This window comes from Medicago truncatula, chromosome 2 (assembly GCF_003473485.1).
Source record: "Medicago truncatula cultivar Jemalong A17 chromosome 2, MtrunA17r5.0-ANR, whole genome shotgun sequence".
In the NCBI taxonomy this organism is placed as follows: Eukaryota; Viridiplantae; Streptophyta; class Magnoliopsida; order Fabales; family Fabaceae; genus Medicago; species Medicago truncatula.
Window position 1 is genome coordinate 20,138,160 of NC_053043.1, and position 19,158 is coordinate 20,157,317.

The 19,158-nt window shown below is 32.2% G+C and overlaps 1 protein-coding gene across 1 annotated transcript; it reads left to right on the forward strand.

Annotated features, from left to right (window-relative positions):
* The first annotated feature begins 5,477 nt into the window (after positions 1-5,477).
* Positions 5,478-14,486, forward strand: LOC25486607 (novel plant SNARE 13). Its single transcript, XM_013608224.3, has 10 exons — positions 5,478-5,810; positions 8,819-8,911; positions 9,346-9,439; positions 10,617-10,654; positions 10,949-11,046; positions 13,039-13,118; positions 13,190-13,246; positions 13,338-13,430; positions 13,519-13,593; positions 14,043-14,486. The coding sequence occupies exons 1-10, from the start codon at positions 5,734-5,736 to the stop codon at positions 14,133-14,135; spliced, it is 798 nt and encodes a 265-aa protein (XP_013463678.1). The 5' UTR covers positions 5,478-5,733; the 3' UTR covers positions 14,136-14,486.
* The last annotated feature ends 4,672 nt before the right edge of the window (positions 14,487-19,158 follow it).

Below are 19,158 nucleotides of genomic sequence, written 5' to 3' on the forward strand. Positions count from 1 at the left end.
TTACTTTGTATGGGTGTCCATTAGTTTTGTTTGTTTTAATGGTGCTTTTATTCATTTTGGCACTTTGACTTTGTAAATACTTTTGCTTGTTTCACCCTTTACACACCTTATGCGGAGTGATCCATTGTTAATATATATATCATTTTAGCTTGTTTACAAATATTATTGACAATTATATTTTGGATTAGTTGTGGCTTGGATGTATCAAAATGTTTATACTTACTTTCATATTATTAATTTTTATATGTTTAACTTAGTTTTATAGTAAACAATTAGTTTAATGACCTATTTACAAAAAGTAAATTAGTTCGAAGACTTGTTTATATTATGAATAATAATGTGCAAATTTAGTTGATATGTCACAATTCACATCAGCGTTGATCCACTTTTGACCAATATTCATTTAGTGGATGGATGACTTAATTGAAAATAATGTAATAGTTTCATGGACTTCTTTTTAGAGGATTAGTTTGGTTGCAATTTTCTTAAATTTGAGAACTTATTTGAAAATTTAAAATAGTCCAAAGACCTATTCATTAATTAAACTTAATAAAAAAGTCATTTTTATATTGCAGTATTCAAACAAACTAAACATTATTTTCTAAAAAAACAGCATTACAAAATCATTTTCTTAAAAAAATAGCATTAAAGAAAATCTTTTTCTTAAAAGAATGTATTTTACTTCAAAAAAAAAATTGGATTCTACTTTTTTTTTAATTATAAAATCTCTAACAATTAATCTATAGCTTATAGGATGTCAGAATAACTTTTTTTAAATTAGTAACAAACGGACCTTAAAAATAATCACCATCTTAAATTAGTTTTAACCCCTCATAACTTTTTTGAGAGAGATCCCTAATAACTTTCTCTCAATCCAATTTAGTTCCGAACAAAAAATAAACTCACATTAGTTCATAACATTTTTATATGAAGGACAAATTAGTCACTAATTTATTTTAACATAAGTACTAAATTTCCCTCTATAGAAAAATAGAAAAACATCACAGACTAATTTAACTTTTTAGAAACTAAAATAAACAAGAGAATTCGTAAAACAGAAAACAAAAGAAAACAATCGAGAGAAAAATGTGAATGACAGAATTTTATCATCACTCTTATTAATTCATAGTTAATGCAAATAAATAAATTGTTATATCTTGACCAAAAAAAAAAAAAATTTGTTATGTTAATTCATAAATTCTTATTGATCATAAGCTTAAGATCAAAAATAACTAAGATGGAAAACTTCTGTCTTCGGATCTGAAACGTTGACGACGCCAAAGTCATTGATCGAATTTGCACTTGCTCAAAGCTAATCTTTCAACCTGAATGAAATAAACACCACACTAAGATGGAAAATAAAAAACTTAAAACAAACAGAGTCGTGCAGAGACACTCCACCTTATAAACTGATTTTGTAAGGATGAGTTATGTCTCAATTTCAACAGTTTGGTTGATTTATTATTGAGCATAATGTAAAATAATTTATGCAAGTAAATAACCTTTTAAGGATTATTCCTAAAAAAATTTCCCTTCAAATAATATATTATTTTATACAACCGCACCGTCCTCTTCCTAACTCCCTTTGGCTGATGTAACGATGGCGGTGAGGTGTGCGACGGTCTGTGCTAGCCACCCGCACCACCTCCAAACCAGATATGCCGGCGGTTCTCGCGGCGGTGGGTCGGTTTGTTTGATTTCGGATGTGATGGTGGTTTTCGTCTTCTCTCCGGTGGCTTTGGTTTAAACTCGTTTTTCCCTCTCCGCCGGTTCTATTTTGTTACACACACAAACCCGACGGCGGCGTGTGGTGACTGGTTCCGTGTTTGTTCTTGTTTCAACAGTGATATGTCTTTGTCTTGCATATCTTTGGCGGTTGTGGGTTCTTTTTGACGGATTTTCTTATGTCTGAGCTTGGATATGTGTTGGTTCTCAAAAGGGCGTTCCATACCACTTTTGTGTTGTTATCGTGTGTATCATCCGATAGGGTTTGTTTCAGTGGTTTGGCACCCTCAGTGTTGTATTGCTCCTCCAAAATATGGATGTGCTTCACAACAGGTCTTTTAGGCTAGAAATGGTCATGTACTTGTTGTCCGTTGTTGCTGCGGTTAGGGTGCGGGTGTTACCGTGTTGGCGGTGCTCATGGTGCTCATACCCGTTGGTTGACCATCTCACGATCTAGCCTTCAATTGGTTTTAAGTTGTTTTCTATTGGATTTGGCTAGAAATGACCGTGAACCTTTCTGTTGCAGCAAAGTGGATTGTCTGTGTGAGGTTTTGTATCCGTGTTGGCAGTAGAATCTTTCACCTTCACGAAGTTTGGCTCTATATAACTTGGGGGAGGTTTCAAAATCCTCATCAGTCTACATGATGTTGGACTATTTGGCTTGAAAGAGACGTTATACTTGTTCTTGTCGCAAGGAGTTCTTGATTCTTAGATCCATTCCGTGTTGACGGTTTGTCCATAAACCGCATGTTAGACATTCACTAGTGTTGTTTTATTTTGAGTTGTTTCATATTTTATATTAAGGTTTAAAACTTATGATAATGAAATTGTCAATAAAAAATAGCGAAAAATATGTATTCAAATTTTGATTATATTAAAATAGACTCGTAATCCTATTTTTTCCAAAGTGTGTTAGATTTTTTTTTTTTGTTAGATTATTAGAAATAAAAAAAATGTTGAAGGATTGAAGTGTAGATTTTAACATAAGAGGGGAGGGGAATGTAATTCAAGTTTCTCTTAGGGGAGGAGAATGAAATATTTTCTAATATATTTTGAATAAGAGAGAAGAGAAGTGTATATTTTAACATAGGCTAAAACGCACTTTTTGCCCCCTAAGTTTGCAAAAGTTGCAATTTTGGCCCCCTATTAAAAAAAATGGCAAAAGTGACCCCTCATGTTTAGCCCCTTCTGCAAAACCTCAATTTTGACCTAGTCAATCCTGCATGGCACGCCACATAACTTAAAGAACTGACATCTGTTTATTTTTTGAATAAAAAAAATAAAGAAAATTCCACATGTATATATTATGAATTAAAAAAATTAAAAAAATAGAAAAGAATAGGAAGGGGCACGTGAGAAGCTCCCACCATTCTTTCTCTCTCATCTTTATTCATCAATCTCCTCATTCATCATCTTCTTTACCCAGCAATCCATCAAACCCAACAACTACTTATTCTCTTTTCATAAATTAATTAAAACAAATAAAAAAAATAAAATTAAAAACATTATGAATCAAATCATAACTGACCCATCCTCCTTCGAAATTAAAATTAAAATCAACACACATCCTTATCCTTCATCACCAACACTCATCCTCTCTCCAGATTCATCATCATCATTCATCCCATCATCATCCTTCATTTTTGGAATATTAACCCACAAAATCTTTTTCATTCTCTTTCTAATCTGACCCACAAAATCTGAATCAAATAAAAATTAACTCATCCTCCTTCAAAACTCACAGATTTGGAATACTGAAAATTGAAGGTGGTGATCTAGGGTTGCGTGAAAGAAGAAGATTGACTATTTTCATTTTAGATGAAGGACCAGTAATGTGACTTTGGAAAATAAATGAAAAAGATGAAGGAGTGGAGCAAAAGTGAGAGAACAAAAGTGATAGCAAAATAGACTCAACCACCCCCACGTGAAGGTGGAATAATGAAGTGAAGAAGAAGGAGAAGAATAATAAAACTTAAAGAAGAAGGATGAAGATTAGTGAGAATGAAGAACGAGAGAGATGAAGCTGGAGGGAGCGGTGGTGGTGTGAGAACTCACGTGCACTCTCCTTTTTTCTTTTCCTTTTTTAATTTTTTTTAATTCAATTGATAAATATGTGGCTTTTTATTTTTTTTTTAATTTGAAAATTACACACGTGGCATCCAACTCACTCAAGTGAGGTGCCACATATGCGTTGACCGAGTCAAAATTGAGGTTTTGCAAAAGGGGATAAACATAAGGGGTCACTTTTGCCATTTTTTTTAATAGGGGGCCAAAATTGCAACCTTTGTAAACTTAAGGGGTAAAAAGTGCATTTAAGCCTTTAACATAAGAATGGAAATGAGTGTAATTCAAGCATCTTTGAGGGGGAGGGGGGTATAATTTACTCTTTTAATAATATATATGAATGAGCACTCGACATAGACTGAAATTGCAAGACATTCCAAGTTTTGATCTGTTTTCTATTCCTTTTTTTTTTTTTTTTTTTTTTTTTATGTCAGTGGATTCCTCCCTTATTAAAAAAAAGGCTTAATTACACTTTTGGTCCTACCATTTTGACCAATTCACGAAAATGGTCCTATCTTTTTTAAATCGAACAAAATCGTCCTTAAACTATATGTTTTTTTGCAGTTTTAGTCCTATCTCCCTATTTCCAACCCCAGAAACGCACAAAAATGACAATTTTAGTCCAACCACCTATACTCAACCATGAAATAAACAAAGAATAAAACATGTGGGTAGAAGGAATCTACTTTATTCAGCACACTAACCTAATTTCCGAGACATGTTACATACCTGAAACATGTCTTAGAAATTATAGTTTTTCTTGGTTTGTGTGCTGAACAAAGTAGATTCCTTGTACCCACATGATTTATTCCTTGTTTATTTCATGGTTGAGCATAGGTGGTTGGACTAAAACTGTCATTTTTGTGCGTTTCTGGAGTTGGAAATAGGGAGATAGGACTAAAATTGCAAAAAACATATAGTTTAAGGACGATTTTGTTTGATTTAAAAGAGGTAGGACCAATTTCGTGAGTTGGTAAAAATGCAAGGACCAAAAGTGTAATTAAGCCTAAAAAAAAAATAAGCGTCTTGTAAACGAGTGCCCCCGGGACACTCTTTAAGGATCCTAAATTTATAATTTATTCTTTAAAAAAGTCAAATGTTACAAATTCCAATGCATTGATTACACGTATTTTTATAAAAAATTTCTATTAAAAGTGTTTAAAGAGTGTCCCAGGAACACTCATTAACGTTTTCCAAAAAATAAATAAGCTTGTCAAAGTAATTTATAAAAAAAGAATTTACGAAATAAATGTTTCATTAGTAGGAGCTCATAAATTAATCTCCGCTAGTCCCGTGAGCATAACTCAGTTGGTAAGACAGTGCATTATTATACGTAGGGGTCGGACACCCACTTATTCACTTTAAGGTAAATTCTAGCCACAGAACTACCTGACAAAAAAAAAATTAACCTCCGCTATAAAAACTTATAAATTAAAATTAAAACATATTCTTTTTTTTTTTTTACTCCCTCTGTTACTAAATATAATCAAATTTTACTTTTTAGATTTATTCAATTAATAATGTATGTGGTACATGTTATGAACCACATACATCATTAATTAAATGAACCTAAAAAATAAAATTCACTTATATTTAAAAAACATGTTCATTTAATAAGCTATTCTTGGTAAATTTAAAAAATAAATCAATCCAAACAATAACTAATGATTTTATTGGCAACAAAAAAAAAAAAAAAACATTGTCTCTCTTGTTCTAAACTTTCCTTTCTTACTCTGTTCTTCATCTACTTTCACATTCCCTCTCTCACTCCAATTCAATTCAACCCAAATCCTCGCGCATTCTCTTACGCATCACGATTCCTTCACTTTCTTCTTTCATTTTCCCGAGAAAATTCAACAACCCTTATACTCCCCACCATAGGCTTCACCAAAACAACAACCTAGGGTTTCCGCCGGGTGATCGATTCTGTTGTCACCGGCGACAATGGCTACCAGCTTGCAGATGACTCCTCAGGTGGAGCAGATTCATGGACAAATTCATGATATTTTTCGAGCTCTCGCGTATGTCTCTTTCTTATTTTTCAGATCATGTCGTTTTTTGTTTTTTCTTTCTTCAATTTGAGTTTATTGAATATTGTTAGATGATAATTTTTGTGATGAATTTCACTTTCAAAGTAAAAAAAATTTATACTTGTGTATTATTATGTTCATTTTATTGATAAAATCGTTTTATGATTCTAGAAATTTTGATGGTTAATGTTGGAATATAAGGTAGTGGCTGTAATTACTTACTATCATGTTGAAATATATAATTCTGGCTAATATGGGAACAGAGGTTTGAATCCTGACTGGGACAGGTTTTCGCATTTTGTGTGGGACAGTGTTTAGAATAAGTCGGGTCGGCTACATGAATCAAACGACGTCATAGTGTTATATTAACAACCATGTATTTCTCCAATTCATTAATCTCTAGATTCTTCTTGATAGTTTATCTGTCTTATCCCACTTCTTAGGGGTAGTAGAGTGGAGTGACCCGCCCGAAACCTGTGTGAACCGAAAATTGTTTTGGTGAAACGGGGGGATCGGTTTGGTGAACATAGTAAACTCAGTTGAAAGTGGGCAAGAGCGGATCTCAAAACTATGATCCATTGGGTATTTTTTTTCAACCCGAACCTGCCCAGTACTCAGCCCTACCACTTTTATCCCACTCTTATAAAAAACCAAGCCTTATCCCAGTTTTATCTGTCTTTTAAGGCATAGTTGCCAATCCTAGATATTGGTGTCAACTGTATGGCTAATATACCGAATATTTGATACAACATAAATTTATGCTATGCAACAATAGTTGTTAAAAAATAAAGATCATCCAAAATGAAGGGCATGCTCTGAATTAAAGAGTCGTAGTCTAAAAACCAGAACAGTGGGTGGGGGTTTGAGTAGCATAACACAGGGTGAAATAGAAAATTACAGAGTTGAAAGCAAACGATGGGCATGAATCAAGGGTGATTAGGAAGAGGGTTCATGATTGAGGTAGAGTAGAAGGGGGCACTAAATACTAGTCGCACCCGATACCCGAACCTTGTGCTTTTTTTTACCTGTCTTCAATTTCGAACTTGTTATGCTCTATTAGTGTGCTGAGTTCTGAATCTAATATATCATCTGATTTGTGAATCTGTCCATCAATTTTGAGTGGCGGTGATGCTATGTTTGTGTATTCTAGCCAAGTTTAGTCTAGTTTGGAATATATCTATGGTGCACAGAAGATTAAATTATATATAGATATGGATGTTTCAAGGCCTACTTTGAGTTAATAAACTTGTAAGAGGTGAGTCTATTAGTATCTTTGCATCCCTGTTTAAATTGGTTGAACGAATGTTTGACCAAAATCTTGAAGTTGTAGCTTCTGCCTTGGGATGCGAGAACGAACCTAACTACCGCAGTTCCAAACGATCATTTGAAGATTTCATGTATACTCATGAGTACGTTGGAAGTAGGATGGACCTCACTAGACTTTGCATAAATAGGCCTTGTCTCTTCTAATAAAATCAAGGTTCATGGTTGGCCTGTTAACTATCGTAGTTTTTTTTTTTTATAGCCTGATCTGGTCTTTCCAAAAACCTAACCTAACCTGTAAGCCTATTTAAAGGCTGGTCATCACCTATCTTTAGGTAGGTTAAAGGACTATCAGGCCAACAATGACAAAATGTATGCATTATAGTCCTCTATATTATACCACTAATTAAATTTTTAAATTCAACTAATTTGTATAGACTAATATGCTAAAGTCTTTACAAACTACAAAGGTGAATTCGTATATGAATTTAGCACATTATATAAAGTTTTATAATAATAATAAATCATTGTTTATATTTATTTCTACAGGTCAACTTAGTAAGTCGAAGAGACTTTTTAGATGGCCTATGGCTTAGTCTTCTCAGCTAAATAGACTTTTTGAGTTTGATAACCTCGGTGCTAGTTGCTACATTTGAATGGATGGCTCTTAAAATATAAGATAGATACCAACAAGCAAGCATCCTTTGGACACCTGTTAAGGGTCAAGAGTGGACATCTATATTTTTAGGCTAAAATATGGTTTTGGTCCCTGCAAATATGTCTCGTTTTGGTTTTAGTCCCTGCAAAAAAAATTTGTTGTTTTTGGTCCCTGCAAATATGTCTCATTTTGGTTTTGGTCCCTGGCTCCAATTTTGTGATAATTTGCACACGTGTCACATGATGACTTAACCATTTATTAGAGAAATAGTCCCTGCAAAATCTTTTGATTTTGAAAAAGGTCCCTGCAAAATATTTTGTTTTTGGAAATAGTCCCTGCAGGGACTATTTCCAAAAACAAAATATTTTGCAGGGACCAAAAACAACAAATTTTTTTTGCAGGGACTAAAACCAAAACGAGGCATATTTGCAGGGACCAAAACCATATTTTAGCCATATTTTTATAAAGGCGTTGAGAAAATTCTTATGAATTTTACACACACACAGTGAAAACTTAAGATATAGTAAAAACGTTAAAGCTTAAGTCGGAGACATGGTCAAATATTAACTGCCAGCTAGAGTGACGGTATCCTCAATAAGAAAAATAGCACCAGGGAGCCTCCATCATCGATATATCAGGACATCATGTCACACAATCATGAAATTTTAAATAATTCAGTTCACAGGCACAGTGTGTATAAGTTAATAGTGTTTATGTCCATGTTTTATATAAATGGCTATGATGCCATAACATGTTTTGTGGATATGTGTCCATGACAATAGTTTGTTTCTTTTTATCTCTTGAAATTGAATATATTTTTATGGATTACCTCTTTCACAGTGATGGGCCAATGTCTATTATACGATCTTTCTTTTATTTTTTATTTATCTTTATACAAGTATCGTGTATGGTTACCTGTACTTCTACTACAGTCATGCATTCTTAGCTAGTACCGGTGTCATTGTTTACTAATTTCAGGATAAGGAAAATAAATAAGAATGCATAATTATTGAAATAGATCTCATCTATTAAGTATTTGTAGTAAATATTTTTTGACATACCCGAGTTTTGCTCCCAGAAATGGCTTCCAGAAGCTCGACAAGATTAAAGATTCCAATAGACAAAGTAACCAGCTGGAAGAACTCACAGCGAAGATGAGGGAGTGCAAAGGGTTAGTCATGGATTTATATTTTTGTAATTTTGGCATCTGTTGGTGATCACTGTACTAAAGAAAATGCAGATTCTTATTCAAAACTTGTCTGCTTTCGGTTCCATATTGGCTGGCATGGTGGATTATTGTTTAATTGTTGCAACAAATTATAATAAAGAAGACTTCTTTTGTAGAGCTCTATATCCCGTCCCAGCATCCGAAGTTTTGAATGATGATATGGGCAGCATATAGCCTTGTTATATATTTTGTTTGTCACAGTCGTTATTTGCTTTTCAAACTTGTTCTTTTTACAATTCACTTGCCTTCTGCCATGTGTTATTTTAGTGGTGAAGAAAGTAAAATTTCATTTGATTTCGACATATTTCACAATTATTTTTAAATGCATTTTCTACATCCATAGGATATGAAACATTATGTTGTTATAATTGTTCCAGTTTGATAAAAGAATTTGATCGTGAAATTAAAGATGAAGATGGAAGAAATCCCCCAGAAGTGAACAAACAGCTCAATGATGAAAAGCAATCAATGGTCAGTACCCAATATCTGTCTTTTTAATATGCTGATGCTGGGATTGTCTTCCAAGTATTGTGCGTTTGACATTCAAATTCATTTTTTTTGAACTTGTGATAAATTTATAAATATATTGCTTGATTAATTGATTGTCAATAACACTTTATCTTCACGGTCAATGGGTAATTTATAGCAATTTTTTTGGGAATTTAGAGGTTGGTATTTCATAATGGAAGTAAAAAACATTATAAAGTTCTAGTTGGACTAGATAATGCATGGTGTATAAAGTCTATAGTAGGTACCTAGATGTTCTAATCTTATTCTTGCATGCTAGGATAAATAAAATTTAAATTCATGTCTGGTGTTGCAGAATGATGTGAAACTTGGTTAACTGAATATAGTACATCAAATGTGCTTTAGATTAAATAGTTCACTTGGAGAAAGACTTTCCTTTAAGCATTTCTTTCCAGGTAAAAAGTGGTTGGTATAATGTCCGACAACACTGATACGCAGTAATTTCCTTTTCGGAAAATTTGAATCTTCTCCCCCTGGAATAGATTAATGATCTAGTACCAAAATATAAAAAGGAACTACAATGATGTTAGAGATTCGATTTTAAAGGAGAGGTGACAACAGATACATTCCCCTAAAAAAAAATTATATTCCTTTTTGGCACTTGACTGACGGCATTTGGAGCACAGTGGCTTGCAGCTGCTGTGTATGAATGTGTCCATTACAATATAAAATCTTTCATATTGATTTTTTATATCCTTTAATTTTACCTGGCTAAATTCTCCATTGTCGTATATTTTGACTATGTTCTTGTTAATATCATTTTGTATCCTCTCCTTCCCAACTTTTCTAGCTGTTTCCTTTACCTCACTTCTCTTTTTTCGTTTAACATTGTCTTGACAATTCTTTAACTGTTGTTTCTAGTATGTTCATGTTTTTCTCCACTGATGCCACTCTGGTCTCAACAACCTCTCTATTTTAGACCTCTTTGGTTTTCTTCCATTTCCTCATAAACAAATCCACCAGGTCGTATCGTACCAATTTGGAAGAAACCATATGACATGGAGGAAAACCCATCATTATTAATGTATTAATTGATATGCAGCATACATTGCATATTGTATGGTCTTGCACTTGAACCACTTATTCTTTTTGTTTTCTCACATACATATTTCTTTTGCAGATCAAGGAACTAAATTCATATGTGGCATTGAGAAAAACGTAAGTTCATCCATGTAGTGTTTTGCTGACAAGCGAGTAGAATTATTTCTTCAAATGAAATTTGGTACTGGTCCCTGTGAAGGTTTTAGAAAAAATTATATAATCAATTTGAATTTTCTCTGTGAGCATGTTCAACTTCCGAAATCATGATTAATGTTCACTGTAGTTAATAACCTAACCAATAATTCAAACTATAATTTCCTTCCATTTTTTACAGCTTAATAAAAGTATGCTCTTTTTGGCTATTTGAATGGAGGACTTGTGATTTCATAATATTACTTTGGTTATTAATAGGTACATGAGTACACTTGGTAATAAGAAACTTGAACTTTTTGACACGGGGGCAGGGTCAAGTCAACCCATGACCGAAGAAAATGTTCAATTGGCATCAGGTAAGATTTTTCTCCTCATAACCTTGATTCTTGGTAATATGGTAAGTTGATGCAGATTCTTAGTTTATAGTTATGCCTATGCATATCTTATTGAATTTTATGTTTATTTTTTTTTTACCTACTTCATGTGGGTCTTCGAAATATTTTTCATTTGTAGGGACCTATCAATTTTTTTGGTCTTTGATTTTAATTTTAAATCATTTCAACCAATTGTTACCTTATAATTTGATAGGATATAGTTCTAATGAAACTGAGTTTGTATTATCAAATCGGCATTGAATGTACAAGCAAGATAAGGAAGAGAACACTGCCCTCCCAAGCCACAGTATTCCTCTGAACTTCCAATTACAACCGAAATATCCAAAACCCCTCCCATATTCCATTCTTTAAAATATAAGAGACAACACTTGGTCTCTCTCCATAACTAGCTAAATAAAAAGTGAGCATTCATGTCGTACAAACAATTTCAGAAGTCTTAGATTTTTGTAAGGTAAGGGCTGCCCAAACTTTATAAACACTATATAGGCCATATCTTATGTGGGACTAAATCAACCCTTCACACCCAGCGCAATGAAGGTGTTGGAATCTGCAATGAAGGCAACACAAATGCCACAATTAGGCAGCTTGGGGAGGACCGCAATGAAGGCGGAATTTCCAACAAGTAATCCATTAAGATTGAAATTCATAAGAGGAAATTCAGAAGTCTTATGTGAGCCACAGAAGAAGCTCCATGTGCTTCAATGCTCCCTATAAATTTTGAAAGAAGGCACGCATACACAAAACTGTCATTACATGATTTAACTCAAAATTTGTAAAACCTGAGCCCAGTGGACATCAAATGAGTATAATAATATTTAAACTCATCTTATCTTCACAAAGAAACAATTTACACCAGATGCATTAATGGACGGATTTTGGGATACAGTGACTTTAAAGCAGTAAAGTCAAGGTGACTTTAGTGTAATTGCGTTTTATGAGAGAGAAAGATGAAAGAAAAATAGTAAATAAGATTAAAGAGAGAGTAATATAAGAGAGAAATAGACACTAAGTCACCGTAACTTTCCTGCCTTAAAGTCTCTGAATCTGGATCCCAGGAGGACATGTGAAGAGTTAACGTTTTACAAACAAAGAATGTTCATGAGGAATGCAGAAGCCATTATAAACATCTTAAATAGCAATTAAATTTACAATAAGGCTCTCTTAGCCAACTTTCATAATTGTTTTATTACTATTACCTTGTTTCCTGTGTATCCCATAACAGCTAGAAGTCCATTTACTATACAATCTATGGTTAGTGAAAAAATAGAGTGCTGGAAACATATTTTGGTACTCGGTGCTGAAAAAAAAAACTAATTTCATGAAGGAGAAACCAAACCTAAAATGGTTAACAATATAAAGATGGGTAACAAAATGAATAACAAAACAGGCTTCTACAAAATGAGTAAAAGGGAATAGCTTCTATAAAGTGAGTAAAAGGGAAATTGATGAAGGAATTTGTGTTGAAGAACAAACCATAGTTACAAAGAAGGAAGGTAGAAAGAGACTAAGGATACCCTCTAGTCGTGAAGACTTGCAAAAATGTTGTTTGTGACGAGAAGATGAGGAGCCAATTTTTTTTATTTTTTGAGAGATGTTTGTAAGTGATGATTTTAAGAAAATCAGGGTTGAGTGTGGAGGTAAGAACAGTGAGGAAGGTGAGTTTGTCAGTGGGTATACGCTTTCATTCAATTGAAGTTGTACCAAATACAAATGAGATGATGGAAGCACACTTCTCAATGTGTTGGAATTTATTTGTCTGTATTTGTGTTTTCTGTCATATCCAGTCTATATCTACTCATCTAGCATATATTATGTATGCTATTTTTTTGCTGTAACTTTAGGCATTATGTTTATTGTGGGCTGGGGACTGGGCCTTTTTCTGGATGTTTATGCTTTTATGTCTAGTTATTGAAGACATATCTCATTAAAGTGCTTATTTGGCCTGTCCTCTAGAAATGTCAAATCAAGAACTTATAAATGCTGGGACGAAGACGATGGATGAAACTGATCAGGCTATAGAAAGATCTAAGCAGGTGACTCTCTTTTAATATTTATGACTTCGTTGACCTTTTTGCTTTATTCTTAACATTATACTGAAATGTAGGTTGTACATCAAACAATTGAAGTAGGTACCCAAACTGCCACAACCTTGAAAGGCCAAGTAAGTTCATTTGCACAATGTGTTTATTGTTTTTAAAGGGAAGTGTACGTGATCACATTTTTGACTTTCTTTCTATTATCAAATTTTGCAGACTGAACAGATGGGTCGAATTGTTAACGAGCTTGATTCAATTCAGTTCTCAATTAAGAAGGCTTCCCAGCTTGTGAAGGAGATCGGAAGAAAGGTCTCTTCATTTTGATTGTATTTATGCACTCTGTTCACTATTTTCCTGACTTTGTCATGAAACTGAAGTGTCTTTACCTTATTATCAGGTAGCTACCGATAAATGCATCATGCTTTTTCTGTTCCTTATCGTCTGTGGTGTAATTGCCATCATTGTTGTAAAGGTATCATCTTCGTCCATCTATTAATTGCATTATCATGTGAATATATATTTGCCCCTCTTGGAATCTAACATTTTTCAAAAATCAACACCAAAAACGAAAACCAAAGTAAGCTGCTACAAGAGTTTATTTGAAAGAACAGTATTTACATGAAATATTTTGATTATCTATTTATGTTATGCAATAGCTCTGTAACAAAGCATAAGCAAAAGGGATCCAAAAAATCAAATGTATTTGATCCAAAATTTAGCCAAAAACTTTGAACTTTTTGTTTATATTTTGTTACGGAGGGATTATTTTCTATGAAATGATGGGGGAGGAAATATAATTCACAAAGTTCCGCACAAGTAAATTGCCTATTGAAATGTTCATATATAATCACTTTGTTTACTGATTAGATGTACAAGGCCAATACTATACTCCTTTTGTTAACTGGAACTGATATTTTGCAGATTGTGAATCCACACAACAAAGATATTAGAGATATCCCAGGATTGGCGCCTCCAGTTCCGACCAGGAGGCTTTTGTATGTAAGGACTGGATAACATTTTGATTAATTCTTATGCCTTGCAAGAGTTTCCTTCATCCTCATTCCACCACCCTTGATTCTTGGTTATCTTGTATGATACGAAAGTTGGAGTAATGCTTTATGGGGGCATATTTTGGAAATCTTCAATCAATTTTTAAATTAAAAGGTTTCATGATTGAGCTGTGTATATCCTGTTTGTGGTTTCTATTCTATATATTTCACAAGGAGCGTCTTTTTCATTTTTTAGTTCCTTGTTACACTGTAACATTTTAAAACAATCATGTATGCCTCGAATGAAAATAATACCATATATTGGGGGACCTATGGTTTACATGACCCATTCGAATGAGACTTTTCCCCTTTTTTATTTTATGTGATCATTTAAGCATATATATCAAATAGATAAATTACATTCATTCTTGTTTAAGGTGAAATTTTGCAATCTCGCTTTGATTTAAAGAGAAATATGGGACTCAAATATCAGAGATATTATTTAATCATCAATTTGAGACATCTAAATTTGATGCTTTTTAAAATGGTTAACTCATAGTTTTAAAAACTGGACCGATAAAATATGGTATAAGTAATTTAAATATTTTAGTTCTTTAATTTGATTATTGTAAAACAATATCCTCAGTTTAAAAATAAAAGTGTTTCATAGAATTAAATATGTCTTTGTACCAAAAAAATGCAACATAGCGAAAAAAAAATAGTGAAATAACCGTCTTTGTATGTTTACTTCAAATTTGTTTAACACTTACTAAATTAAATGTCTTTCAAACAATAAAAGACTTTGCTAGCCAAGTATTTGTTGGCAGACACTTTTGTCGAAAGGTATGGGGTTCGATTTCGAGTGAAAGTCATTTTAATACTTTTTACAAATTTTTAGTTTCTAATGCTCAGCTTATCATGTTTTTGGTACTGGTTTAATGATGTTGCAACCGAGTTAATTACATGATCCAATGGTTGGCTCAGATTGATAACAAGTTAATATAGTTTATACACGATGGTTAAAAAGTTTTAGATTTGATCGGTAGACACACACTGTGTTGCAATTTCACTACTTGGTGGAAGACGAATTCAATAAAAAATAATTATCATTTATCTTGTCAGTAAATTATGAAATGACATACATACTCAATTTGACTATTCGGTTTTTTAATCATATCGGTTTTTGAAAAATCTTGAATGTTCTACTTATTTGCTTTATTTGGAACTTATTTATTTTCTTATTGCATAGTCACGATCGATCTTTTCTTTGGTTCTCCTCTCTCTATCATAGTTTTTAGAGTCATTATCATATATATCATTAAATGATGTATCGTTTGATTTATCCGGTACATATTGATCTGCAAATTACTTAACTAGTTTTTTTTGTAAGATTAATTGTATTGTCTTTATGGTAGCCGAATTATAATGCTGCATTTGTATATTTTGAGTTGGTTGGTTGGTGGCAGCGGCCATTTGACCGTTTGGGCGTTGTTAATTGTATTGATTTTTATTCTTTTTATCATCGCCTTTGTGACATTGTTTAACTATTTTGTATCTGAATTTGCTTATTATTTGGTGATTAATATATTATATTTTGGTTTGTTCAAAAAAAAATAAAAAATGTTTTCATTATTTAGATAACTTCTTGTTCAAGAACAATGGCATTATTAAGAGCACTTTTTAAATTAAGATTAAACTAGATGTCTACACGTGTGATGCACACATAAGTTTTATTGAATTATTATCGATAATTATTGAATTATTATTGATTTTGCTTTCAATTTAGAATATAGTTTTTTAAGCAAGAATATAAGTTGATTGTTTTAATATTTTATTAGCATTATTTGAATACTGAAAATAAAAAATGGTATAAAATTAACAAATAAGTTGAATAAACTACTTACATATAATGTCTGTCACACTCTTGTGCAAAATAAATGAAGTAAAAGAGAGGTAGAATAGTGAAATGAAAACATAATAAAAACAAAATTTTCTAAATGATAGAAGGTAAATCATAAGATTTGTAGAGCTCGTTAGAATCGTTATTGTCATGCATAAGAAAATTTTGTAATAAAAAATATGCAACATTTTAATAGTTTATATCATTTGAGAAAATAATAATAATATATTATCTGTATCATACAATAAATCACAAATCATTAGAATCATTATTGTCATGCATACGAAAATTTTGTAATAAAAAATATGCAACATTTTAATAGTTTATATTGTTTGAGAAAATAATAATAATATATTATATGTATCATACAATAAATCACAAATCATAATAATCTTTTAGTATGAAAATGAAAATCAAAAGGAATATGGAAACATGAAAATGAAATTCTCAAGAGGAAAAGGATGGACTAAGATTTTACCAAACATTACAAAATGAAAACCAAATATTGCTTCTCTTTATTTTTTGGGCAAATAATTATTAGAGAAAGTAATAACATGGGATAAGAATGAATAAAGAAGTTGTTGAACTTTCCCATTCAATATTGTGTGCATGCATAAAAAATGTTGCCTCTAATAAATAAATTAAAAATAAAAATCAACAAAGAATAACTCTAATATAAGAAAGAGGGAATGATGAGATGATACATGAAGAGAGAAGGAAAAAACAACCAAATAAAAAGAGAAATGTATTAAGACAGGAGGAAAGTAAACATGCAATTGTTGTAGTAGCTGCATGTAGTAGGTGTGGTTGGAAGAATTTGTTGGTTATAAATTTACTCATGCATATCACATATTTATGAGTGATGTTGTTTGTGGACAATTTGGTCATGAGAATGATGGGTTAATGAGTTAATAGAAGGTATTATTTATAAGTTATTTTTTCTATTTTTTTAATTTAAATTTCTATTTTTTTAGTTTGATTATTGATAATAGAATTGTAGTTTTGAAGGGAAATTTTTTAAGGAGAACATGTAAGATTATAATTATAAATGATATTTTCATTATTTAGATTAAATGTTTCTTCATCAAAGCCTTCTTCTATATATTAATACACTCCATGCAACAAAAGCAGCAAGGCATAGCGACAGTAACCAAGTTGCTTAACAGAGTCTAAAAATAAATTGGTCATACTATTAGAATAACTAACAGGATCCTCAGTAACTTTTTTTTTTTTTGTTTGAGGGAAATCCTCAGTAACTTATAAATAGTTACACATTCAACAAAATTCACAAAGATAGAAGGAGAAAGCTAAAAAATTAATTCATGGGTTAAATAAGATTTTTGTCTCTATAAATATAACAAATTTTAATTTTAGTCCTTATAAAATAAAACGAGGTATTTTCATCCTCACAAATTTTTTTGTTTTGTTTTAGGTCCCTAACGAAAATAATTTTGATGTGTTCTTGACATTTTTTTATTATAATATGAACATAATAAACAGACATAACATGAACTCATTTTGAACATAAAAGACTCATAATCTTGTGACCGAAAACAAAATATAAAATTTTGTGAGAATGAAGACATTCTTTTTAATTTTTTAGGGACTAAAATCAATATTCGCTATATTCTAGGAAGAAAAAATGAACAAAAAATACACTCAACATGTCAGCAAGAAAATGGCATTACTCATTAGTTTTGTTTTAATATAAAAGTGTAATTAATTAAACTTGTTATCAACATAGATACATAAGTTTTGTCCAACAAAAAAATTAGATATGAATGAACAACCTTGAAAGTAAGCTATATATAGAACCTCTTAAAGCTTATAATCTTGACTATAGTCACGATAAGTTATCTTATTTAGGTTGAGGATTTAGGCTTTTAATAATTATCCACGAGTAAGTTAATAGAACCTAAAGAATAAAGAGATTAGAAGGAGACAAGAGATTAATAAGTTTAGTCAAAAAATAAAAAGAGATTAATTAATAAGCAATGGAAACACCTGAAACTTGCATTACTTTGAAATCTTCAATGGAAGTGGAATAATATAATCATGGATCTGATGATAATTTATGGTTCACTTTGTTAATTCATGATGATGGTTGTTGCTAAATGAATTGTTTCCTATATGAATCATTTGAAGCGCAAAGGAAATTACAATTGAGAGCTATTATTGGGCAATCATTCGGCTACATTTTTTGACAAAAATGACACTACAATATAATCAATACTCAGTTACCTACTTTTCTATTGGCGAGCGCTTAGATCACCCATCAAGAGGATTAAGTACTTGCCCAACAAAGGAACCTTGACGGAGCTTCCATTCAAAAGGTGAAAATCATTGTTTTCTATTTTTGAAAGGTCAAACTTGTCATTCCATATAATTCACTTCTTTGGGCACTTCAACAACCTTCAAAACCATATTAGGTTTGGAGGGTTGGCTTCTTTACCTATTAGATTTAATGGGTTGAGTTTGTACTCAACATTAGAGGCTTATTCATACGTTTTTGTGGCTTCTAGATTACAGTCTTGGGTGTTACAAGATCATATTTTGAGAGACAGTGGGTTATGTGGCATGGATTCGAATTTTGATAATGCTTTAGATGGTCTTTGTGGTACGATTCCAGATTTTGATGTTAGCAGTTTTACTAGCAAAGACACCGTCTCTCCTAAAGCACAACATGTCTTGGCGAGTGCTCTTTTTAGTAAAAGCGTTCAGGATATGGAAGTTAAGTTTGACATGACCACAAAAGGCAATTTTTGGATGTTTGCAAGCAGCACATGCTCAGGATTTTCTTCTAGCTATCCCGATTGATGGGTTAAGTCAGCATATGTCAACAGTGGAGTATTGTACTATCCTTAGATATCGCCTTATGATTCCACTATTTCCTAATGATGAGGTGTGCCCTGTTTGTCGTAAGGCGTGTCTGGATACTTTTGGGGAGCATGTCGTTCATTGTAAGGAGCTTCCAGGCTTTAAGTACAGACATGACTTTGTTAGGGATGTACTTTTTGATATATTCAGACGGGCGGGAATATCAGTGAAGAAGGAGGCGTCTATGAACTTCCTGACTGACCCAGTAGATAGAAGATCAACACTCAAACCTGCAGACATTATGGTGTACGGATGGGTAGGTGGAAAACAT

What these genes read in the sequence shown, in the direction of transcription:
- LOC25486607 (XM_013608224.3), top strand. Translation starts at nt 5,734, where the DNA reads ATGGCTACCAGCTTGCAGATGACTCCTCAGGTGGAGCAGATTCATGGA. An exon ending in GATATTTTTCGAGCTCTCGC is followed by an intron (nt 5,811 to 8,818) that starts GTATGTCTCTTT and finishes TTTTGCTCCCAG; the next exon opens with AAATGGCTTCCAGAAGCTCG. An exon ending in TGAAGGAGATCGGAAGAAAG is followed by an intron (nt 13,431 to 13,518) that starts GTCTCTTCATTT and finishes CCTTATTATCAG; the next exon opens with GTAGCTACCGATAAATGCAT.